Raw genomic sequence first — 24,513 nt, 5'->3', positions numbered from 1 at the left:
AATAAGGTGCTCAGATGACAAAAATGTTCTTCGCACTCCTGCTGTGTGCTTTCTCCCTGTGGAAATAATTTGCTTTACTTAATTGATACGGCTCTTGCCATCACCCCATGGAAGGTATTTATCAAACTGCTTTTTAACGTCACACCTGGATAACTCCATTGCTTTAGCTTTTTTGCACATTAGTTGTCAAATAACTTGAACTAAGTCAGTTTTCTTCTTTGTGCTTTAATATTTCATTTAATATTATTCATTTAATATTTCATGTGCTACTCCTATCTATTTAAGGATTAAATTACTCACCACTTATTAGTATAAATATTTGAGGATCATATTTGAATTTCCTAATTGCAAAGGAGAGGTTAAAGAAGCAAGAAATAGAATTTGAACCTGTTTACTCAATGGGCAAGAGAAGTTGCTAGTTATTATCTGGTCTACATTTAAAGTGTATTTTTGTTGCTGCCCTCCTCCTTTCTTCCTCCTCCTCCTCTTCTTTTTTAAAAAATATTTATTTGTTATTTTTATTTTATGTGTATGAGTGTATTGCCTGCATGTGTGTAAGTGCACCATGTTGCACAATGCCTGCAGAGGTCAGAAGAGGCCATCAGATCCCCTGGAACTGGAGTTATGGACGGTTGTTAGTTGCCATGTGAGTGATGGGATTTGAACCCAGATCCTCTGCAAGAGCAGCCTGTGCTCTTAACCACCGAGCCATCTCTCCAGCCCCTCCTCCTCCTCCTCTTCTTTTTCTTCCTTCTCTGCTTCCTCCTCTTCCCCCTCCTCCTTCTTTTCCTTCTGCCACAACATCTAACACTTCTGACCACAGCATCTAACATAAGCAAGAATTCCTTAAATAAATGAACGAATAAAGTTCAGCAATTCAAATTATACTTGTAGTAAAAAATTAGCTATGAATATATGGCCATATGGAATCAGCCCTTGATAGCAACAATTTGGAGGAAAGCACATCAAATCATTAAACAGGTAGATCCATGCCTCATTTGTGGAAAAATGCAATACTATTTTCCACTTTAAAAGCTAATACTGTGAGAAGGCAATTAAGAACAGTCCAGCAGTGCTTTGACTTCTTTGGGCCTGTTTTCTCACTCTATTAGAAACAGTTGATTAATATTCTTGTTGAAGGTATACAATTCAGATGAAATGAAAAACAACATGCTTTCCTGTGTGAATGAAAGTTCCCAGAAAAAGGTGCATCTTGAAATTGAGCCTCTGTAAAGGCTAATCAGTAGACTAGAAAGAACATCAGTGATTGTAGAGAGTTTATTGGAATGTTTCAGGTCCAGAGCCTAATTACCATGTATCTTGGGTCATCTTTAGCCCCTAACTATCCATGTCTGACTTAACATCCTGTGACTAACAGATAAAAACCTTTTGGAATTTATTAATTTAGAAGACCACCAACTTCCACCAACCAAAATGCTGAGTGCCATCAGATAGCATCTGAGGCCTATAGCTGTGATTTCTCTTTTGCTGTAACTGCCTACTTAGTGTTTCCACCAATGTATTTAAAAAGTGTTGTGATCCCAGGCCATGGTCACATTTGGCTCCAGAATAAACCATCTCTTACCCCTTTGTGGTGAGAGTTGTGCTTTTGCATCGACCCCTGTTTCAAGTTCTTTTTGCTGTAACACAATCTGGCTTCTACTGCCCTTCAGACTTCCATCGTGGAGTTTATCCAGGCATGCTGCCATTCAGTGTTGGGCTTCCAGTATGGAGTTCTCGAATTAGGTTAGCTATCCTGCACTTACTACCTTCCTGAGGGAACAGGCTCGATGTGGTAAACTGCCAAGCAGGTGAGATAGGAATGGAGAAAAGGAAAAGCCAAGACAGAAGGTAGCAGGAGGACACAGAGTGTCAGGGTGCAGTGGAGGGGAGGAGCAAAATAATTATTAAAGAAGTGGAAGAACATCAAAATGATAAGCAAGAATGGAACTTCAAAAGAAAAAAAAGGAATGGAACTTCAACCAAGACCACCTTCATTTAATGATTATTTCTGTCAGTCAACCAATATTTATTGAGTACCTGCTGTGTACTAGCACTGTGCCAGAATCCAGAGCAGCTGTGCAGCTTTTGAAGCCACAGCCTCATCCTCCTCAAGGAATGTATGATGTAGGCAGTCTTCATGCTTTCCCTCATCCTCCACTTCCTCTCCTCTCACTTTCTCTTAAACCATTCAACATAGGTTCTTACTTCTGTTTCCCCTCCAAAACTGCTTTCAGGGCCTTCAAGATGGCTCAACAGGTAAAGGAGCTTGCTGCCACACCTGACAACCTGAGTTTGATCCCTAGGACCTACCTGGTGGAAGAAAAGTATTAACTCCCAAAAGTCCTCTGATCTCCACTGATGTGCCATGGTGCCTGTTTCTCTCTCTCTCTCTCTCTCTCTCTCTCTCTCTCTCTCTCTCTCTCTCTCTCCTTTCTCTCTCTTATATATACAAATTATTTCTCTCTCTCTCTCTCTCTCTCTCTCTCTCTCTCTCTCTCCTTCCTTTCTCATAAATGTAAACAATTTTTCCATCGCTTTCACCAATGACCAGTTTCTAAATCTGATAGGCAGTTCTCAGTCTATATCTGACATGTCAACTTATTTGTGGCAAGCCATCATTCTTAAAGATTCCCATGGCTTCCAAAATGACATACTTCTTAGTTTCTCTTTCCATCTTTTACTGGTTAATCCTTTCTCTTAGAAATTTGTAAATGGAAGTATCCCAGAACTTGGTTGTTGATTTTTTTCTTCTCTCTGCTCCATTCACCCCCTTGATAGCCTCACTCTAAATATCACCTTCCTGATGACTCCAACTTACCTTCTTTTCTGAACCTGAAATTCACAGTCAACTAGATTCTTTTTATTTATCTAATTATTTATTTATTTATATTTATATTTTATGTATGAGTGTTTTGCCCACATGCATGTAAGTGCACCTGTGTTGTGCAATGCCCATGGAGGCCAGAAGAGGGTGTTGAATCCCCTGAGCTGGAGTTATGGATAGTTGTTAGTTGCTGTGTGGGTGCTGGAAACCTGAACCCAGATCCTTTGCAAGAGCAACCAGTGCTCTTATCTGCTGAGCCATCTCTCCAGCCCTAAACTAGATTCTTAACAACACTTGACTATCTAATGAGCATCTTAGAGGCAAAGAGCTCAAAACCGATTTTCTGATCTCCCTAAAAACCTACATCATGTATAGTTTCTGCTTCTCAGCTTGTGGGAACTCTATTCTTCCATCTGTTCAAGCTAAAACTGGACTCATGTTCAGGAGTCTCTCTCACATCCCATGTATAATCAGAAAATTTTGTTGACTCTACCTCTTTAAAAATGTAAAAACAAGTGGGTGTGGTGGTGCATGCCTTTAATCCCAACACTTGGGAGACAGAAGCAGGCAGATCTCTGTGAGTTCAAGGCCAGCCTGGTATACAAAGTGAGTTACAGGCCACTGGGACTACAGGGAGCCCCTACCTCAAAAAAACAAACAAACAAACAAACAAAAAAAGGCAAAAAAAAGTGACTGTTTCTCTCCATCTCCATTGCTATCACTGTGGCCCAAGCAACCTGATCCTGTCAGATTCCCCTATCTTTTAGCTGGTCCCTCAGCTTATATATTTGCCCCCTCCCCGTACCCTATTATAAACCTAGATGCCAGAACAAATTCTTTAAAATGTTAGTTAGATCATTTCATTCTTCTGTTTAAAACTGTGAAATTGATTACCATTTTTATTATAAAGTCCACAGCCTCACAAAAGTCAAAAAAAACCTCTGGCCCAGCATGTGGCCATCTCTCCCACTCCTCTTCTCCTTTCTCACTCTGCTCTAGACACACTATCTCCTGTTCCTCCCAATACTGGCAATAGTCTTATCTCTGGGCCTTTGTATTGGCCTTTCCTCTACCTGGAACAGTCCTTCCCCAGGTGCCTACCTGGCTGACTCCTTCAGCTCCTTCAAGGCTTTGTTCAAATGACACTACTGTAATAGGACCCACCCTGACCACCTAATTTAGTGTTGCCAATTGTGTGCCTCTCGTTCTTTGACTTTCCATTTTCCATAGTACTCTCTTTCTAGCATACTGTCTAGGTAACTTACATTGATCATCTGTGTTTCCCTGCTAGAATCTGACTGGACTTCGTAGGAAAGGAATCAGGGATCTCCATCTTTTTTTTTCTAAGACAGCATCTCATGTAGCCCAGGCTGCCCTTGAAGCTGAAGATGACCTTGAACTTCAGATCCTCCTTTTCTCCACCTCCTGCATACTGAGATTACAAAGTGTTCACTACCACACCTAGCTTTATGTGGTGCTGGGGAGTGAACCCACGGCTTCCTCCATACTAGGGAAGTATTCTACCTACTGAGCTACATCCCCAGCCCTAGGATCCTCATATTCTTTATGTGCTGATATATTTTGTGCACCTACAATCCAGAAATGCACATTGTAAGAGCATATTAAAATATGCTGCATTGAAATTGAACTATTCAACAGTACTTGGCAAAAAAATGTTTTTGAATCTACTGCACACCAGTCTGCAAGGTGGAAGTTAAATATTCAGAAGGCAATAAAGAAGACCTATCCCCATACTTATGGACCCCTTAGAGCACTGGAAATTAGACTCGGGAAAATAATTGCAGTGTTCTGGCTGCTCTGATAGTTGTAGAGAGTGTTACTGGAAAATACACATCAGGAATCACACTGAGGCTAGGGGGTTAGAAAAGATCCCCCTGAGGAAATGGTTTAAGCTGAAATAAGAATATGTTGGATTGGAAAGGACAAGAGGAACATTCTAGACCAAGGAAGCAGACAGGGGTGGCATAAGCCAAGCGTGTACAGAAGGAATAATTCATTTGTGGCTGGCAATGAAAGGAGGGAAGCAGAAATGAGATCACATTTGAAAACAAATTGAATTAACTAGGTAAGGTGGAAGGGCTTGATAAGAGGGTAAAAGTGAGAATGTGTCAGGCAAAGGAACTGGTTTAAGCTGAAAATTAAGAGGCAGGAAAACATACAGCTTAGACGATTCACTTTGCCTGGAGCACAGGGTTGAACTCCTAAGGTGAACACTGGGAGAGGAAAGGGAGTTGGAGCAGAGGTCCAGGAAGTCGTCTGTACAGAATTGTAACATTTTCATTTGGTTGTTTGATGTAGACACTAAGAACAGCTGAAAGTAGTGTATCAGGGTCTGTAGGAGGTCTGCCAAGTTTTATCCCCGGCTTAAAAGGTCCTAGACCTTATTTTTCAATAAAGGAGTAAAAGACAATATCTTGGTCATTAGATTCACAGAAGTCAAATGCACCCAGAGATTTCAACTCAATATTTACTATGAGAAGTAGAACTGTCACATGGACCAGAAATGCTCAGGTTAACAAACTTAAACTCTCGGTTATAACTAGCCATGGCCAGCTTGACACAATCTGGTTGCAAGTACCCTGTCTTTGGGTCTGTGGATACACTCAAATGTTCCAGAGCAAAGGTTTCCTGTAGCCTTGGCAAAGACTGCTTTTAAGTGATGCTGCCTGACTTAACTTTCTATAAAGTGCTCCTGTAGCTTTCTTTCTTGAATGAAATTGTTCTTAGTTTCCAATTCTTGGGTGAAGAAGGTATCTTCCTAGGGAGTCAAGTGACTCTAAAGAGAAGGAAACTTGGAAATGAAAAGGCCATCTAGGAATCTATGCAACTAGGGTGATAGCAGTGGGGCAGGAAAGGACCAGAGGAGGAACCAGGGAAAGGAATGGAAGAGTAAAGTAATGGTATTTTGTTCAAAGCACTCTTAAAAATTTTACAAGGAAACCATTAAAGTCGTTGGGAGGGGAGAGATTCATAAAGCATCACATCTTAGACAATTATATAGGAACTGATCTTTATTACTTTAATTCTCTGACAATTAATTGAATCATGGATTTTAATTTATGCCATCTGTATGGGATTTTTTCCTAATGGAACTTTTAATTTACCACATTTTGTGTTATTGAGAAATATGTAAACATGCATGTGTGTATGTGAGAAAAAAGAGAGAGAGAGAGGAAGAGGAGGAGGAGGGGAGAGAGGGGGATCAATTAGATTAAGCCCTTGGATAGTGTAGGTATAGATCACATATACACAAGCAATATCTGCCTGAATAACCTGAAGGCTATAGTTAATTTGGTGAGAGTAAATCGTTTTGTGGCTCTTGGCTTTCCTTTGCATGTACAGACAAGGAGGTGGAAAACAAATTAATGAAACAAAAATTTAAATAACTACTAAAATGTGCATCTCTTAACTGTTCAGTTTCTTTTTCAGAAAATAAATAAAATCATTTGATTTATCCGAGTGCTCCTAGAGATGGAGTAACACGTTGTTTACGAAATCCTTTTCTTGTGGTTTCCTGTGTGCAAGAATATGCATAGACAGCTACCTAAACAGCTGTCCTGCTGAGTTCATAACAGTCAGCACACATACTGCTCTGGTTTCAAACCTTTTTTTTTCTACCTTTTAGATTTAGTGACAGCTATCTAGAGTGTCACTAAATCGAAGTAAACCAAATTGAATAGATTTCAAGAGGTGAAATAGGACCATCTAAAATCTTAGAAAGCTGAACATTTGCTAAGTCTTAAACACAACAAGTTGAAATTAATGGTTTTATATTTTATAAGAAGCATTTGTCTGTTTTCTGAGGGCCCTAGAGATTTTACCAAAGTGACACAGTAGGCCTTGGGGACTAATGCTCTTGAAACACATCATCCATCCCTATGGGGACTGGCCTTCAATCAGTCTCAGTGGAAAATGGAAACAGAACACCGAAGTAGTAGACACTGTGGCACTTGCTGTGTCCCCGCCCTCCCCACTGGCATACCTCAACATCTGCTGCTGTGATGAAGCACCTCTCCCAAATCTCAGATGCCAATGACAGCAGATACCAGTTTTTCCTTTCAGGACTGCAGATTCACGGTGATTCATCAAGCTACATTCTAGCTGAGCCTTGAGATCTGTGCTCCGTGTCTCTCATTCTATGCTTTTTATTCCATAAGGCATAAGGACAAAGGGTAAATGGGAATGCTTGATACGTCTTAAGAGATTCTGCTCAGAACTGCCCCTTGAGTCTCGATCGATGCAAGGCTCATGCCAAGCCTAAAGCTAGTGAGGCTGTATTCTGATGTGGATGTGGCCCTCAAAGGTCAATGTGTTAAAGCCTTGTTCCCTGGCTTGCTGCTATTGGGAGCTGATAGAAACTTTAAGAGGTAGAGCCTAGTGGGAGGTTTTTTGGTGCTGAAAACAAACTGTGAAGGTAACAGTGGGACCCTAGGCCCTTCCTCTTTTGTCTGTTAGCCACAAGGTGAGTAGTTTAGCTCCTCCACACACTTCTACCATGATGTGGTACTTGTCCACAGACCCTAAGTAATGGAACTTAAAACTTCCAAACTGTAAGTCCAAACAAATCTTTTCTCTTTAGAAGTTGATTATGGAGTCTGTCCAGCCAGGACTTCCCAGTTAAGAGCTCACCTTGAGTTTCAGAGTTACCTTTGATCTTGGGCTTTTGAACAATGTTAGAACTGTTAAGACTTGGAGATGAACTAAATGTGTGTTGTACTACAAGGCTGTATTCGTCTTCTATGGGGCCAGGGATAGAATATTATAGAATAAAGTGATGGTTTGGTTATGAAATGGGGAAAAAAGTGATTATCTCAAGTGTTTGTTATAGTGGCAAAAAGCTGACTAACACAGTTGGAAACATATATTCTCCACAGAGAAATATGGCTAGGGTCTGAGGGGGAAGGCAAACTGAGAAACAGCTCCATCTACCACTTCATTTCTCTGAAAGCTAAAACCCCACCTCCTTGGGGAAGGGCTTTAGCAGAAGCGTTTACCAGGGCTGATGGAACATTAAACCCTCACCTAAAAATCCTTTATCATAATCATGATAGGATGTAGTGCTACCATTTGAAAACATGAATAGTAAAGCAGACCTACCTTACTAGATGTGGTACGCTGTCTCTAAAATGTCCCTCAATGATCCCTGCCTGCTAGTATTTGTGTTCTGTCCCTGTTGCACCTATCTCAGTATGGACTGGGCCTAATGATCCCCTTCTAATAAACCAATGATGGCAAAAAGGGACAAGTGCCCCTTCTGAGATTTGAAAACTGTTATAGCCTTCTCTTGCTCTCTCTCTCTCTCTCTCTCTCTCTCTCTTTCTCTCTCTCTCTCTCTCTCTCACACACACACACACATTCATGCACACACTGGGGAAAACAAATATCTGCATTGTGAGAGACAATAACAAAGGATTAATATTGTCAACCAGTGAAACTTTCCAAAGGCCTTGTGAACACAGCCTTAAGATGATCACAGTCCTGACCAAGATGTTAGCTGCAGCCTCTAAAGATACAAAGTCAGAGGCACCCAACTAGGTCTTGGGCAGCTCGATTCTCAGTCACAGAAACTCTGAGATAATAAGAGTTTATTGTTGTAAGCTAAGTATTGGGATAATTCATTACATAGTAATAAATAATACATTATATTAAAATATGAGTAGTTAAGCTGATTAGTCTTGGTAATTTTCTGACTTACTAAGATAAATGTTATTATTGAGAAATGGTACTTGAGTCTAAGGAAAAAAGAAAACTAAGTATCTAAAATAAATGGACTAAGTTGATTACAAAGAATGACAATTTGCTGTTCTATCAACAATAAATTTTATTTTCTCATGATTTAATAGAGTAGCATTTGTTAAAGACAAAGTAACAGACTGGAATTGGAACTCAGTACACTATAGTGCTTGCTTAGCAAGAGAGAGAGAAAGAGAGAGAGAGAGAGAGAGAGAGAGAGAGAGAGAGAGAGAGAGAGAGAGAGACTGCTGGAACTGTCCTCTGTACAGGGTGAGGCCACAGGGGAAGAGGGGTCCAGGATCAGGCAGCTGCCAAGCTCTGAGACCATGGGAGGCTGACTTATATCTGTCTGTGTTGTTAACATGGACTATGGGGGGCTCAGCTGCTCAGCTGAAGGCCTACTTCAGCCCCTTTGAAGAGAGTCACCATGTTACCATTCTGTGTGACAATTTTTTTGGCCCCCATGTGGGGCTATGCCTACATAGGGCTGGCCTCCTAGAGCTCTGCCCAGGCTGTTGTAGAGCCAGCTGGACAAGAGCATCTGCCAAGGCTTGGTCATCAAGGTTCCTCCCAAAAGGGTGAACTTCCCAGGAGTCAGCTCAGCAGGTCACAGTGAGCTTCAGACATTACCAAGGCAGCAGCCCTTTATGCACAGCTGACTTTAGCTCAGGTCCTGGTTCAGACACTGTGGGCCATGGAAGATTCTGACTGTGGTTCTAGCAGTATTGAAGGGATGGGTCAATTTTGAGAGTGGGACCAGACTGAGTCAGGAGTAAACATCAGTCTTCCCCTCTCACTCTGGGCCAGTCTTTGAGCTTGGCAGCCAGCAAGAGTCTTTTTAGGTGACCTGGCCCCCCCAGATCACAGTGGGCAGGCACAGGGCAGGGCAGAGAGGTGGGAGGGGAAGGAGAGGCCCAGGATGAGCTGGAATTGGTAGACTCAAGTAGTTCCTTTAAAAAAAAAAAGTGTATTAACAGTAAAGCATGTAAAAGAACAAGAATGTGCCAACACTAATAAAATTGCCTATACTTCTTACAGTTCAGCTAGAATATATAATTTATGAACTTTTACCAGAATTTCATTTCTCTTTATATAATACTGAGTCTGGTCACCTGAAAGTGGGTACACACTGGATGCAAGTCTTAGAAGTCATTTTTCAGTTAGCAAACGTAACTAGTGCTACTTAGCTGATTGAATTGTATTTGTATTACGATTGCAAATTTTCTCTGGATCTCTACATGACTTCAAGTTTGGTCATTTACATAATTAGAAGACCTGGTTGCCTTTCCTTATACAGTTCTGTACTTTCTCCATCCTGTCTTGGCTACAGACTGTGCCTGACACACTGTTAGTGCTTGGTAGGTGCTTAACTATAGGAATTCATGAAGGAATGTGTGAAGAAGCCAGGCGCGGAGACTTGCACTGGAAGTCGGTGTGGTGGGGCAGATGGTGATCGTCTTTGTTTTTAGGGCATTCCTCAGGTCCCCTAGCCATGTAAACTGTAAAACCAACTATCAGCATGAGACTTATCCCAGTATGTTTATGAAGTCTTAACCTGTCCCCTTGCTGTTCTGAAGAACATGTATAAATGAGGATGTTCATTTAATTAGCTGCCTCTGGTAATTCTTTTCCTATTTCGTGTTGCTCTATCTTTACCTACCAGTAATTTCTTATTGGGGGCTGTCTTACCTTTGTAAGAGAGTTAATGTTAATTTGGTTGTTGTTGATGTTCTCAATAATCAAAAGACCAGTCTTTAAAAAGAACAAAAAAAGCCTTGGAGGATGTAATTCCTATATAAAAAGTCTATAAGTTAAATTTGCAATAGGAGGGTTACATAGCATATAACATTGCTGTAATTAATGAGCATCTTGCATAAAGTAGGCCATATTAGATGATTTGTGAAATTATTCCATTATCTCTGCCACTGAGTTACTTTCCATTTTTCGCACAGGCTACTTTACGATGAACCACCAAGCAGGTTTCCCACGCCTAAAGCATTTCCCTTAACCTGTTTACTTTGTAGATGCTTTTCCTATGTTCAATTTACACAAAACTGAATCAAAATTGTTCGAAAAGTTCCTCTGACAAAAATGCAGATCAACAGTCTCAGCCAATTTAATCAGGAACTCTGAAGCAAACATCACGGTGACAGCTAATTCTGTGTATCGATCTTAGCTAGGCTGAGCTAAAACATTATTCTAGGAGTAATCACACTCCTGTGACTTTCCACATGCACATTAACAAATTTGCATGCCTTTTCCCCCTAAACTTTTAAAGCCCACATTATTCTAGCTCTTTCTGTGAAGGTATTTTTAGCTGGGATTAACATTTAAATCAGTAAATTTTAAATCAGTAAATTTTAAATGAAATGATCAACCTCTAAAGTCTTGATAACCTTCACACAGTCACTTGAAGATCCTAGTAGAAAAAGACTGATTTTTGCTCAAAGAAGAGAGAACTTGACAACTTTTCCTGTTGTTTCCGGCCTGCCAGTCCACTCCTTGGGTTTTTAATTTGCCAAGCTTCCACAATAACATGAACCAAGTCCTTAAGTTAGTCTTTCTCCCTCTCTCATTTCCCCCTTCCTTCCTTCCCTCTCTTGAACACTCCCTCCCTATCCCAATCCCCATCCTCCTATTGGTTCTATTTCTCTGGAAAACCGTGATTAATCAAGGCCTGGTATTAAGACATGGGTTGCTATTCTAACAGGTTTCTTAAAATGTAGATGTGGCTTTAGAACTGAAAGATATTTGAAGTTCATGTTAGAAAAAGCTGAGGTTACTTTGTTGTGGGAATTAATCTGAGACTGACCTGGTCCATCGAGAAGACTCAAACCATGCTCAGGATATGGAGGAAGTTATTCTATCACACATGGCCCAGCCTGAGATTCTGCTGTGGGAACTGAAGCATGGACCAGAATCACATATTGGTTTTTATAGGACTTTTCACATCATCCCATGGCAATAATCAAATTGGTGAATTAGAGACTCAGTATAGAAGTATATGTACCACTTAGGTTATTATAGGATTTTTAAATAGCATTTTTACAAAAAAGTAGACCTTTTAGGCAAGTGAGGGGTTGTGACACTGCCCAGTAATATGCTGATGCCAATACATTATAATCTTAGCTAGCTTAGCAAATAGGACACATGGTAACAGCTACTTCCTCAAAGACCACTCAAAGAGGCAGCACACTTCAAGATGCTCAGACTTCAGTTTCTGTGGCTGTCTACCTTGTCTTATCTCAGCCTGAGACTGAGCTCGTAGTGGCACTGATGATTTGAATGCAAGTAGAAACTTCCAAAGTCCAAACTATTACTCCTATGTATATCAACAAGCATGCTTATTATAAATTAAGAATAAATAAGGTTCTTGTCAAACACATCTGCTAGTACTTACTCATCTACCACACAGACCAAAGTTATGCTAAGGTCATAGTTCATTAGTTCCACATTAAGTTAATTTCCTCCTTAACTTTAATGGAACTCTTGGTAGAAATATGCATGATAAAGTTGATTTCAGTGAGGGGCTTGGGAAAAAAAAAAAGCTGTAAAGAAAGCTTCTGTCCTCCGCCTCCTCAACCTTCTTTCAGTTTCATGTAGCCCAGGCTGGCCTAGAATTTGCTATAAAGCCCCAAGAATGGCCTTGAACTTCTGATTCTCCTATCCCTACCACTCCAGTGCTGGGATTCTAGTCATACATCAATATTCCTGGCTCTGTCGTCCTAAAGATGCCTGTATATCCTCATGAACAGAATGGGGCCAGGAATATGAATGGAAAGAAAGAAATGAAAAACATGCTATTGCAAGCTGGAAGAAATGTTGTTCTAGTTACTTTCTATCACTGAGATAAAAACACTGACCAAAACCAACTTGGGGGGATAAAAGGGTTTATTTCATCTTACATCTCCCAAGTCACAGTTCATCACTAAGTGACGTCAAGGCAGGGACTCAGCACAGGAACCTGGAGCACAGACCATGAAGGTATACTGCTTACTGGCTTGCTGCCCTGGCCCATGCTCAGCCTGCTTTCTTACACAACACAAGACCACCTGTCCAGGGGTGGCACTGCCCACAGTGGACTGAGCCCTCCGATATCACTCAATAATCAAGAAAATGCCCCACAGATATGGCCAAAGGCCAATCCAATGGAGGTAATTCTTCAGTTGAGATTTCCTCTATCCAGGTGTGTCAAGTTGACAACCAAAGCTACCCAACACAAGTGATGATCCCTCATCATGCAGAGGCAAAGAACTTGGACAAATTGTACTATATTGTTTCATGGGTTTTTAAGTGATTGAACTTGGATATTTAGCTTAGGTGGTTTCTAAGCAGTGTTAAGAGTCTTTCCTGACTTCTCTGTGTTATTTGTAGTAAATCGTGGGAGGAAAGAGATATATTAAAGAAAGAATTGTTAAGCAACAGAGAAAGAGAGTTTGAAGACTTAGACAATTCTTAGCTTTTCCACATTACAAAAATGAATGCATGTCAAAGAGAATGCTATGGGTGTGGCTGACAATACTCATAAAGAGATTACTGGTATGACTTCTGGATTAAGTCACTCATCTAAGCAAAACAATGCTGCCAGCTCAGACTGAAAGGGACTGAGCTGGAACAAATTAAAAGCAGGCTGATGGAGTTGTGGGCTTCTGCATGATGGGCTCTTACAGCTCTCTGCTGTGAACACATGTTGTACTTTAAGAATGACCCCCATAAGGTGGTTCAGAAGTCAGTAGGGCTGATTGTGCTACCATAAGCCTGGGGAACAGAGTACATGGAGTGGCGTGGACTTGCTGGCTCCTCTTCCAGTGGGCAGGACTGCCATGCAGATAGGGCTCAGGAGGTGGGGCTGCCATCTTTGTGGAGCCAAAAGCCAGGACCCCTACTCTGGTGGGACAGAAAATAGAGCATCAAACCAAAAAGGGTTATTCTTTTTTGTGTTTTGAGACAGTGTTTCATGTAGCCCAGGATAGCCTGGAACTTGCTATGTAGTCAAGGATGACTTTGAACTTCTCATTCTCCTGACTCTATCTCCCAAGTGCTGGGATTATAGGCATGCTCCACTACACAGGCTTTTATGCTGGAGAGTGAACCCAAGGCTTCATGCATGTTACGCAAGCATTCTACCAACCTAACTACATCCCCAGCCTATGAAATTATTATTTTTGAGCCTTAAACTTTAAAATATAATAAAGTTGGCCAGGCAAGGTGGTGGTATCTTTAATCCAAGAACTCTAGAGGTAGAGGCAGGTGGATCTCTGTGAGTTCGAAGCCAGCCAGGTCTCCATAGTGAGTTCTAGGCCACCCATGGCCACAGAATGAGACCCTATCTTAAAAAAAAAAATCCAATAGTTTTCCCAAGCTGGGTTTGCTTGGGATCCTTGATTTCTTTCTAATTTCTCTTTTGGGATGGGGGCATCCTAATCTATGTCTGTCCTAGTATTGCATTTTGGAAGGAGATAATTTGTCTTGTTTTATAGGTTCATTGCTAGAAAAGAATTTTGCTTCAGCATGAATCATACCTTGGGCTTCACCCACACCTGATTTTAATGATAGTTGGAGGATATATAGGATATAGTTAATGGTGGAATGGTACTTTGGGGATGGAACTAATGTAATTTGTAAGTAAAAAAAGATATTAATTTAGGATAGGAACTAGGCAGAGTGCTATAGGCTTAATGGTATGCTCTCTACCCACATGGTTAAAGCCCTAATGTCTAGTTCATTGCATGTGACTGTATTTGTAAACAGGTTTGTTAAAGAGCAATTAGATATAATGAGGTCATAGAGGGGTAGAACCTAATCTAATATGACTGGCATCTTTATAAGAAGAGGAGATTGAAAGACAGGTAAACACACAAAACAGATATAAAACAAAGAGAGAAGTTAAACACAAGATGGTCAGCATGAAACTGGCCCAGCTTCTGTCTTCCAGAGACAAAGAGAAAATAAATTTCAGTTGTGTAAGCCATTCACTCCATAGTGTTTGTTGTGGCAGCCCTAATAAACTAATACACCGAGCCTTACAGAAGCCCAGTTGCTAGAACTGACCAGGCCTTAGTATCCACTGTTCTCAGTCATCAGACAAGGGCTGCCTGGAAAGAATGTGGCCTCAACTTGAAAGCTGATGTGCATCTGGAAGATTCTTTGGTCAGAGACTTGCCATCACAGTTAAAAGCTCTTCTCCCAGCTGAATGCCAAGTTCTTTCTTGAAAAGGAAACAAAGTAGTGCACTGACTTGTCCTATATGAGAAGAAGGAAGCAGACACAGCAGGTAAGAAAAGATGAAGCTACATTCTGCCTTTGCCAACAGACATAAGAGAACTTTGCTAATGTTATAATTCATGGTGATTAGGCTTGTGGCAGATTTGTATTGAGTCAACTTAATTAAACTGAAAAATATTTCCAAGAATTCCCCTTTCTGCACAGTTCCAGGTTGGTGTGCACCACCAGAAATGTTTTGATGAGATTTAGAAGAGGGAAAGAGAGTAGCAACTCTGTTTTCTCCATGTTTGTGAGGTCAGAAGAGGGCATGGAGCACTGCTGTGGTTCATACACATATTGGATTATTTGACCTCTCATCTTAATAACAAAAGAACACCTGATCCTGTTTTATCCCAACAACACTGGATCTCTTACATTACTTTCTTCAGATCTTGATCCACATACGTACTTAGTCCCCTGCCTAAGGGACCTTTATTAGCCATAATTATCCAGAGAAACAGAACCTATAAGATGGGTGGATATATGATAGATTGATTGATGGACCCTATCTTGATAGATAGATAGATAGATAGATGATAGGTGATAGATAAATAGATGATAGAGTTAGATGATAGATGATTGATAGACAGACAGACAGACAGACAGACAGACAGATACCACAGCATATTATTACTAAGGCTAAATCTCATGCTCTGGTATCTGTAAGCTGAAGACTTGGGAAACCTGGTGCTGTTCTTTCAGTGTGAGGCTGAAGACCTGAGAACGAGGAAAATTAATGACATGACTGCTAGTTAAACATTATTTCAATGAGGGTATTTCTGGATGAGATTAGCATTTGAATATGTAGACCAGGTAAAGGTTACCAATCTACTGAATAGAACAGGAAGATAGAAGAAGGGAAAAATTGCTCTCAGCCTGGCTGTTTGACTTAGAATTTCAGTCTTCTCCTGCCTTAGACTAGCACTCATGTCATTAATTTTCCTGGTTCTCATCTAAGATGCTCATTAAGTATTCTAGATAATGCTTAAAATTTGATTCTGTTTAGCAACTTAGATGAAAACCTTTTCTGATAGTAAATATGAGGGACTCACATAATTACATTTGGTTTAAAAAAACCCTCAAGTTCTCGTATCAGCTTCAGAAATCTTTGTGTAAACCACCATAACACATTTCTTTCATAATAATAATCTTTTAAAAATCACTACAGTAAAATACAAAAGGAAAGAATATAATTATTTTTTGAAGGTTTTTTTATTTTTATTTTATGTGTATGAGTGTAATATCTGCCTGTAGGTAGGTGCACTCATTTCGTGCAATGCCCATAGAGGTCAGAAGAGGGTGTCAGGTCCCCTAGAACTGGAGTTGCAGATGGTTGTTAGCTACCATGTGGGTGCTAGAAATTGAACCCAGGTCCTCTGCAAGAGCAGTCAGTGCTCTTAACCACTTAGCCATCTCTCCAGCCCAAGAATATAATTCTTTACTTTGGTTCTTGTAGAGGTTGAATGGTACCCCCCAAAATATACATTCACATCCTAACATCCAAACTCTGTGAACATTACCTTATGAGGGGCCATTGCCTTTGGAGACATAGTTGAGTTAATGAATGTGAAATGAAGAGATCATCTGGATTATTCCAAGTTAGTCCTAGCTCCAATGGCAAGTATCCATATAAAAGAAAGACAGGAGTCAGAGAGATGGCTCAGCAGTTAAATGTTGATACTGCTAGTGCATTTAGTGGGGTGGCTCACAACTGCCTGTAGCTCTAATTCTAGGGGATTCAACACCTCTGTCCTCTGTGAACTTCTGCATTCAAGTGTGCATGGACACACACACACACACACACACAATTAAAAACAATACAAAAAGATAGATGAGAAAAAAACACAGCAAAGACCACATGACCATGCTATCAAGGAAACCATGTTTTAATTGCCTACTGTTTTAATTTGCTCCTTTTCATTCCCTTAGGAAAGGAGAGAGCCCAACTGTAGATGTGGAGCTGGCTTCACACATGATACCCAACACTGGATGGATGAGATCAACAGCAGTTTATGTCATATACTCACAGCCTAGGAAAGAAGATGTCATGTGCCATTCAGGGTCACATGGGGGATTGCACTTAGTGACAAAATGAACAACTGGAGACTGGGAAGCAGCCTCACACCATCAAGAAGGTGAAGTACACTACATTGAAGCAGGAGGATGTGACTCGTTTACTGTGCCTGGTTCTTTCTAGAGTTCTGTCTACATATCTCAATTGCAGAGGCAGAGTGGAAAGAAGAATTGCAGTTAGACCACTGGAGGCTCTTTTGTTCTGTCTGATTGATGGCAAGACAACACATAAAACTGAGTCTTATTTTTGGCATTATACTGTATCTATTGCCCCCAAAATCTGCATAGGCAAAAACCAGATTCTCCATTAGAGCCTCTAGAGAGTATACGGCCTTGCTGATGCCTTGACTTGGAGTTTTGGCCTCCAGTATTACTGTGATGAAATAGCTTTCTTTTCTGTTGTCATACAGGTTACAACAGCTGTAGCAAACTAATACATCTCTCTACTATTTCCTCAAGACCAAAGTAATGATGAGTACTTTGGGTTGGGAAATCTGATCTGGTTTGGTAGAAAAAATATGCTTAAGGTGTTGTGGAAGGAAGCACAGCCATTATCTCTCAAAGAGCAAAGATAAGAGAAACCATGGGTTTCCCTCTGCCTATTCTTAAAGTTGTAAGATAAACTATTTCTTAACTACCATTAGTCTTTACCACCAAAAAAGTCCTCAATGTATATAAAGTGATATTATTTCATGCAAAATCTTATGCTTTTGCCCTTTAAGATGTATTTTTCAATTGTTTTCATCTTTTTACCAGTTACCATTTTTTAATAAAATTTTTTATTTATGTAGAGAGAGAGAGAGAGAGAGAGAGAGAGAGAGTGTGTGTGTGTGTGTGTGTGTGTGTGTGTGTGTGTGTGTGTGTGTGTCTGCCATGGCATTTACATGGAGGTCAGAGGACAACTTCCTGGGATAGAATTTAGGTTGTCAAGCTTAGTGGAAAGTGCCTTTCATTACTTACTGGGCCATCTCCCTGGCCCACCAGTTTATTTTGCAGGGAACAGTGTCTCTCCATAGCCCCAGCTGACCTGGAACTTCCTATGTAGACAAGGTTGGCCTCCATTTCACAGAGCTCCATTTTACCTCTGACTCTCAGGTGCTGGGATTAAAGGCATGGGCCATTATACCTGGCTGGCCCACCAGTTTTTATCTTTCTTTTTTTCTGATGACTTTATTTTTCTTTGAGACAGGGTCTCACTATGCAGTCCTGGCTGGACTGGAGCTCATTATGTAGACCAGGCTGGTTCAAACTTTGCCACTCAAGTGCTGGGATTAAAGATGTGTACCATCACACCCGACACCTACTGAATATTTTTGAGGATTTAAAATTTTCCAATTATTGATTATTTATAGGAAGAGCTAAAAGACCTTTCTTTTTTAAAAAATTAATTTTATTTACTTGTATGTTTCTCTGTCTGTGTGTCTGTATGCACACATGCATGTAGGGTTTTGAGGAGCCAGAAGAGGATGCTGGTTCCCCTGCAGCTAGAGTTACAGGTACTTGGGATACCAGATGTGGGTGCTGGGACCTGAACTCCAGTCCTCTACAAAAGCAACAAATGTTTATGTTCTTAACCACTGAGCCATCTCTCCAGCTCCTAGAACTTTCTAAACTTAATTTAAATCATGTATTTATAAGATATTAACTTGAAGTTTTCATTTTGCTGTATCTAAGATTTCATAACTTGTTGCATGTTTATGTGTATAGTTTCTCATTACAGTACATTTTCTACAGTTATTTTGAAACACTGTGGCACTATCTCTTATTTAGAATGTGTGCCCACCAACCCTGCTCATTACAGAAGCTGACTCCCTTTCTTTTTTCGTCTTTGCCTCTTTCTTTTCTCTTCCTTCCTTCTCCCTCCCTCCCTTCTTTCCTCCCTCCCTCCCTCCCTCCCTCCCTTCCTTCCTTCCTTCCTTCCTTCCTTTGGATAGGGTCTTATATAGTCTAGGCTGGCTTCAAAATCTCTATGACTTGATGACCTTGAACCTCTGACCCTCCAGCTTCTACCTCCTAAGTACTGGGATTACAGGTATGCACCTCCATGCCTGGTGTATGCAGTGTTAGGTATTGAACCCAGGGCCTCATGCATCCAAGTAAACACTCTCCGAACTGAGCTCCATCTCCAGACCCATTCTTTTTATATGTTTCTATATGTATGTATTAGTTGGTTTTGCGTGTGTGTGTGTGTGTGTGTGTGTTTTCTGTCTCATTTTGAAACTTACATTCTTTGAGAATGACTTTATGAAATTAAAAATGAAACTAATAGAAAATGGTTTTAATTCCTTCATATTTTCTTTCATTTATTTCATTCTTCTTTTTCTTTTTTTTTTTTTTTGCCTTTTTGAGACAGGGTCTCCCTATAGCCCCAGCTGGCCTGGAACTTGCTATGTAGACTGGCTGGCCTTGAGCTCACAGAGATCCACCTGCCTCTGCCTCTGCAGTGCTGGGATTAAAGGCATGTGCCACCACGGACCTGGCCATTTTATTGCATTTTTATCTACCTTTATACATCAATTATGAAGCAAGTTCAAATTAGAAGATTCCCAGTATTTGGGGGTGGTTTTTTTTTTTTTTTTTTTGTTTTTTGGCTTTTTGAGACAGGGTCTCCCTGTAGCCCCAGCTGTCCTGGATTTGCTATGGAGACCAGGCTGGCCTCGAAATCACAGAGATCTGCCTGCCTCAGCCTCCCAAGTGTGGGGATTAAAGGCATACTCTACCACGCCCAGCAAGGTTCCCGGTATTTTATGTATTGCTCCCAAGACGATTACTATGATGTTCCCTTTCTACTATAACTTTTTTTATTTGCAATATGAAAGGGAAAGGACATGGTTCATGCATACATATAGACCCTTTTAACTAAATTCATTTGAAAGATAGTATTTATTTGTTTTTCAAAATTTTTATGTAATAATTATTCTGAACAATTTTATTGGAAAATTATGTACCTCAAAGGAGTCTCTTTTTGCAACAGATGGAGAGTATTACGGAGTTCCACAACTGGTCACACACAGAGAATAAGTGTCTGTGAGATTCCCAGCCCTAAGTGACACATCTACAATGGAACCGCTACACCTAAGGTTCATGGAACATAGTGGAACAGGGGGTAGAGGGAATACTAATGCATCTCTCAACTCTCACCAGGGAACTCTTCCTCATGCAACAGTGGGCAGTGAACACAGAAGGCCACAACTGGCCAAAATGTAGAGAATACCTTACCCACATGGCTCAGGGACCACTGTGGGAAAGAGGGTGGAAGGATTGTAAGAGCCAGAAGCGATGCATGACCATAAGGAAATAGAGTCTTCCAGACCTCTGGGTACTTGTTCATACGCACTTACAGCAATACTGTCAGCATGTACAAGACCCATGCAAACTCATTCAGACAAAAACCCAGCATAGAACTGAGGACCCAACCTTAGCCAAGGCACTATCAGGCAATCACTGCTGAGTAAGGGAAACTTGATCTTCTTTAAGGGAGTGATGCTAGATAGGCTGATGAGGCTCCAGTGGATGAACTCATACTGAGGGACATCTGGGGACACAAACTCGACTCGATAGGCCTTAATGCATGAAATGCATGAAATCTGGTGGGTGGGCTATGGGGGGTACGGATAGGGGAGGGGATCTAATATCATTAAGATATATTTATGAAATGCACAAAAATTCAGTTAAATGTACATTAAAAACAAAGAAAAATTATGTACCCACCATGCTATTTACCCATTTAAAAAATTTCAATGGTTTCTGGAATATAATTCATATATATGTATGTGTGTGTGTGTGTGTGTGTGTCTTTTTGAGACAGGGTCTCCCATAGTACCAGTTGGCCTAGAACTCACTATGTGGACCAGGCTGGCCTTGAACTCACAGAGATCCACCTGCCTCTGCCTCTTGAGTGCTGGAATTGAAGGTATTTGCCACCATACCCGGCAGTCTGGATCATATTTTTAGCTCGTGATTAATTCCTTATATAGTACCATTAAAATGGCAATTTCAATGGGTGGAAGATTGAGAATGGAAGATTAAGAGTCAGATCATGGGAACCAAAACAGCTAGAGCCAGGCTACCCACCAGAAGGGAGGAGCTACTTCTTCCTCAAATGACAAGGCGCTCACTGGATACACAGAAACCTGCATCTTATCAAAAACTGAGACTCAGGGGCTGAAGAGATGACTTGGTGGTTAAGAACACTGGCTGCTCTTGCAGAGGACCTAAGTTCAGCTCCCAGCACCCACATGGCAGCTAGCAACTGTCTGTAACTCCAGTTCCAGGGGATTCAACGCCTTCTTCTAGCCTCCACCGGCATTGCATGGCATGAGTGTACTTTATGTACATGTAGGCAATACAATACGCTTATACACATAAAATAAAAAAATTTTTTTTAAACTGAAGATTCACATAGGATCTTAGTGGAAAGGATATAGACAGGACTCAAACTTGACCTCAAGGGGAGGCATGGGTTTGAAAACAGGGTAAGTAACAATGGGCATAGTGACTTTGTATCTATAAACTACTTCACCCAGTCCATGACCCCAAGTTCTAACGGCCAGAATAACACAAGCACATATGTTTACATATGTGTGCACATACAGGCAGACATGCATGAGTAGGAAATTAGAAGATTCTTCTCTGGAAAAGCTGAATAATCGGAAACAAAGGCTTCCCAAAATGACCTTTAAAAGCTTTCTGATAGAAATCTGCTAAGTCTATAAAACTCTCAGAGGGGCAATTCAGATTTTTAATATTTTAAAGTTCAGTTTGAACAGAATCAAATATTAACAGATATTTATGGAAAATTCTAATGGAAAAGAGAGAGAATAACATACTCACAAAGAACTTAGAAGAAAATGGAAGAGATGCTTCCCAAAATGACCTTTAAAAGCTTTCTGATAGAAATCTGCTAAGTCTATAAAACTCTCAGAGGGGCAATTCAGATTTTTAATATTTTAAAGTTCAGTTTGAACAGAATCAAATATTAACAGATATTTATGGAAAATTCTAATGGAAAAGAGAGAGAATAACATACTCACAAAGAACTTAGAAGAAAATGGAAGAGATAATATGGAATAAGGAACAAAATATACCTTCAAAATGAAGAAAACATTATACAAGGAAAAAGCATAATCACATTCGATGACTTGCATTATTGGTGATCAGAACTGGTAGTTGGTTATAACAGTTATTATCAATTATAATACAATTATGTATTTGTAAAGGCAAACTAACTAAGCTATAACTATATTGGGATGGGAAGGGTGAAGGAAAATTGAAAAAGCTGAATCATCTATATCATAAGTAAACCCATAGAAAATATCTAAAGTTGATAAATCAATAAGTAACACAGATGTATGCAACACAATGGCATTTTGCTCAATGATTAGAGTACAATAATAATCCTGTAAGAATATAATGGAGCCATTCTGGGCACATGCCTTTAATCCCAGCACTCAGGGGGCAGAAGCAGATGGATCTCTGTGAGTTCAAGGCCAGCCTGGTCTACATAGTGAGTTCCAGGCCAAGCTGGGGCTACAGGGAGACCCTGTCTCAAAAAGACCTAAAAAAAAAAAGCTACAAATGAACCTACCATATGACCCAGTTATACCGCCCCTTGGCATATACCCAAGGACTCATCCTATTGCAGAGACACTTGTACATCCATGTTTGTTGCTGTTCTTTTCAAAATAGCTAAGAGATGGAAGCAATCTAAGTGCCCCTCAACTGATGACTGGTTAACAAAAATGTGGTATATTTACACAATGGCATTCTATTCAGCAGTAAAGAAAGATGAAATAATGAAATTTGCAGGTAAATGGATGAATCTAGAGACCGTCATACTAAGTGAAGTAACACAGACTCAGAAAAATAAAAGACATAGGTTCTCCCTCATTTGTGGAGGAAGAGCACCAAATCCTTATAAGTGATTACATGTCCTGATATAACTTCGGGAACCAGGAATATGGAAGGGAATCAGGGAGGTAAAGGGAAAGAAGGAACTCAAAAGACTAGTAGGAGAAAGGTGTTACTAAGGAAAAAATATGCAAAAAGGGTGTAGTTAAAGGGGAAGAGGGGAAGGAGGGCTTTTCTCAAAGAACAACTTTGTATCCCCATACAGAGAACTATGGGGATAGAGGGGGCAAAATTCTCCTGATACATAATAAGGAAGGAAGGAAAGAAGGAAGGGAAGGAAGGAAGGAAGGAAGGAAGGAAGGAAGGAAGGAAGGAAGGAAGGAAGGGAGAGAGAGAAGGAAGGAAGGAAGGGAGAGAGAGAAGGAAGGAAAGAAAGAGAGAGAGTGAAGGAAGGAAGGAGAGAGAAGGAATGAAGGAAGGAAGGAAAGAAAGAAAAGATATAAAGACTTACGTACAGAAGGAACCCTATAAGGATGAAAGAAAGCCCTAACAGAAGCCATATAATTATTAAATGAAAATCCCAGTGCCAGAGGTGGGTTGCCCCCTTATGAGCTATTGATTAGAGGGCCCCTTGATGTCCCTAAAAGAATAAAGGCCATTGCCAGTGATGTTGGTTGCACACCGGAAGCCAATGGTAAAATGCTATTACTGAAGGCACTGCATGATGTGAGCTCAAGAGAGGAAGAAATGAAGCTTGGACTAAGCTAGAAACTCCCTGCCACTGGATGGGCAGCTTTCATTGGGCAGCTTTCATAGTGCCAGAAAGCAACATGCAGATGGCTGGGGGAGAACTATCCCCTATGATTCTGCTCGACAGACCCCACATGCTGCACTATTAAGATGACAAATAAGATGTTCCAGCTGGTGCAATAGTGGCGTGTCTAGTGTATGTACAATCAGCAAATTTTTAATTGGATATTTTTTAATTGGATATAATGCCCGCTTCTAGAGGGGGAACATACATCTGGTACTGTAGACCAGTCCAACAGGGGAGGATATAGGCCCCAGTGGATAAGCCACTGCCATTGTTTTGTGAGATGGATGTATTGTACCTGCTAAAATACCATCCAACCATTTGTGTTTATGCCCATAGGTTAAGTTATTATAGCAGCCACTGTTTAGATGTTCTTGCTTCTTGCTGTTTGTGTTTCTATAGTAGATGGAATCCCACTGAAATGGGCCAGCAGCCCGTGGAAAACAGATGATGCCGAAACCCAAAAGTTCAGTGACTTGCCACAATGGGAGGAAGATCATCCCACACCTATCACCCCCTCCAAGGCTCAGGGATTTTTTCAGAAGAGGTTGGTAGAAAGAATATAAGAGCTGGAGGAAGGGGTGAAATGTAAACTGAAAGTGTCTTCCAACCACTATGCCAGTAAGCTATAGTCACATCTCCTTCCCCCACTTGTCAAGGAGTTCATGGGGGAGTCAGTACCCCTCCCACCCAATCAGTTGACCTTAGTTGCATATGGGGGAGGAGCTAAGGATATATAAGCGAGAATGCCATGAGGCACATCTCTCACCATTTTGTGCAGCTGTCAGGACACAGGTCCTATATTTGAGTGTGGACTTTCCAGTGCAACCATAAAAGCGGGGGGGACGGGAAGGCGCCCACTCTTCTGTAAATAAACTCCCACTTTTGCTCTGATCAGTTGACCTTAGTTGCATATGGGGGAGGAGCTAAG

The 24,513-nt window shown here is 40.7% G+C and overlaps 1 protein-coding gene across 1 annotated transcript in view; it reads left to right on the top strand.

Annotated features, from left to right (window-relative positions):
* The window catches only part of Rgs7bp (regulator of G protein signaling 7 binding protein), a 176,225-nt gene extending 159,351 nt beyond the window's left edge, over positions 1-16,874 (top strand). Inside the window, exon 6 of the mRNA XM_008856262.2 lies at positions 16,775-16,874. Coding sequence (XP_008854484.1) covers positions 16,775-16,797 — 23 coding nt within the window. The 3' untranslated portion in view covers positions 16,798-16,874. The remainder of the gene's footprint in view (positions 1-16,774) is intronic.
* Positions 16,875-24,513: the final 7,639 nt, after the last annotated feature.

This window comes from Nannospalax galili, unplaced genomic scaffold (assembly GCF_000622305.1).
Source record: "Nannospalax galili isolate Female #2095 unplaced genomic scaffold, S.galili_v1.0 scaffold751, whole genome shotgun sequence".
NCBI lineage: Eukaryota > Metazoa > Chordata > Mammalia > Rodentia > Spalacidae > Nannospalax > Nannospalax galili.
This window is presented reverse-complemented; position numbering and strand designations above follow the sequence as displayed.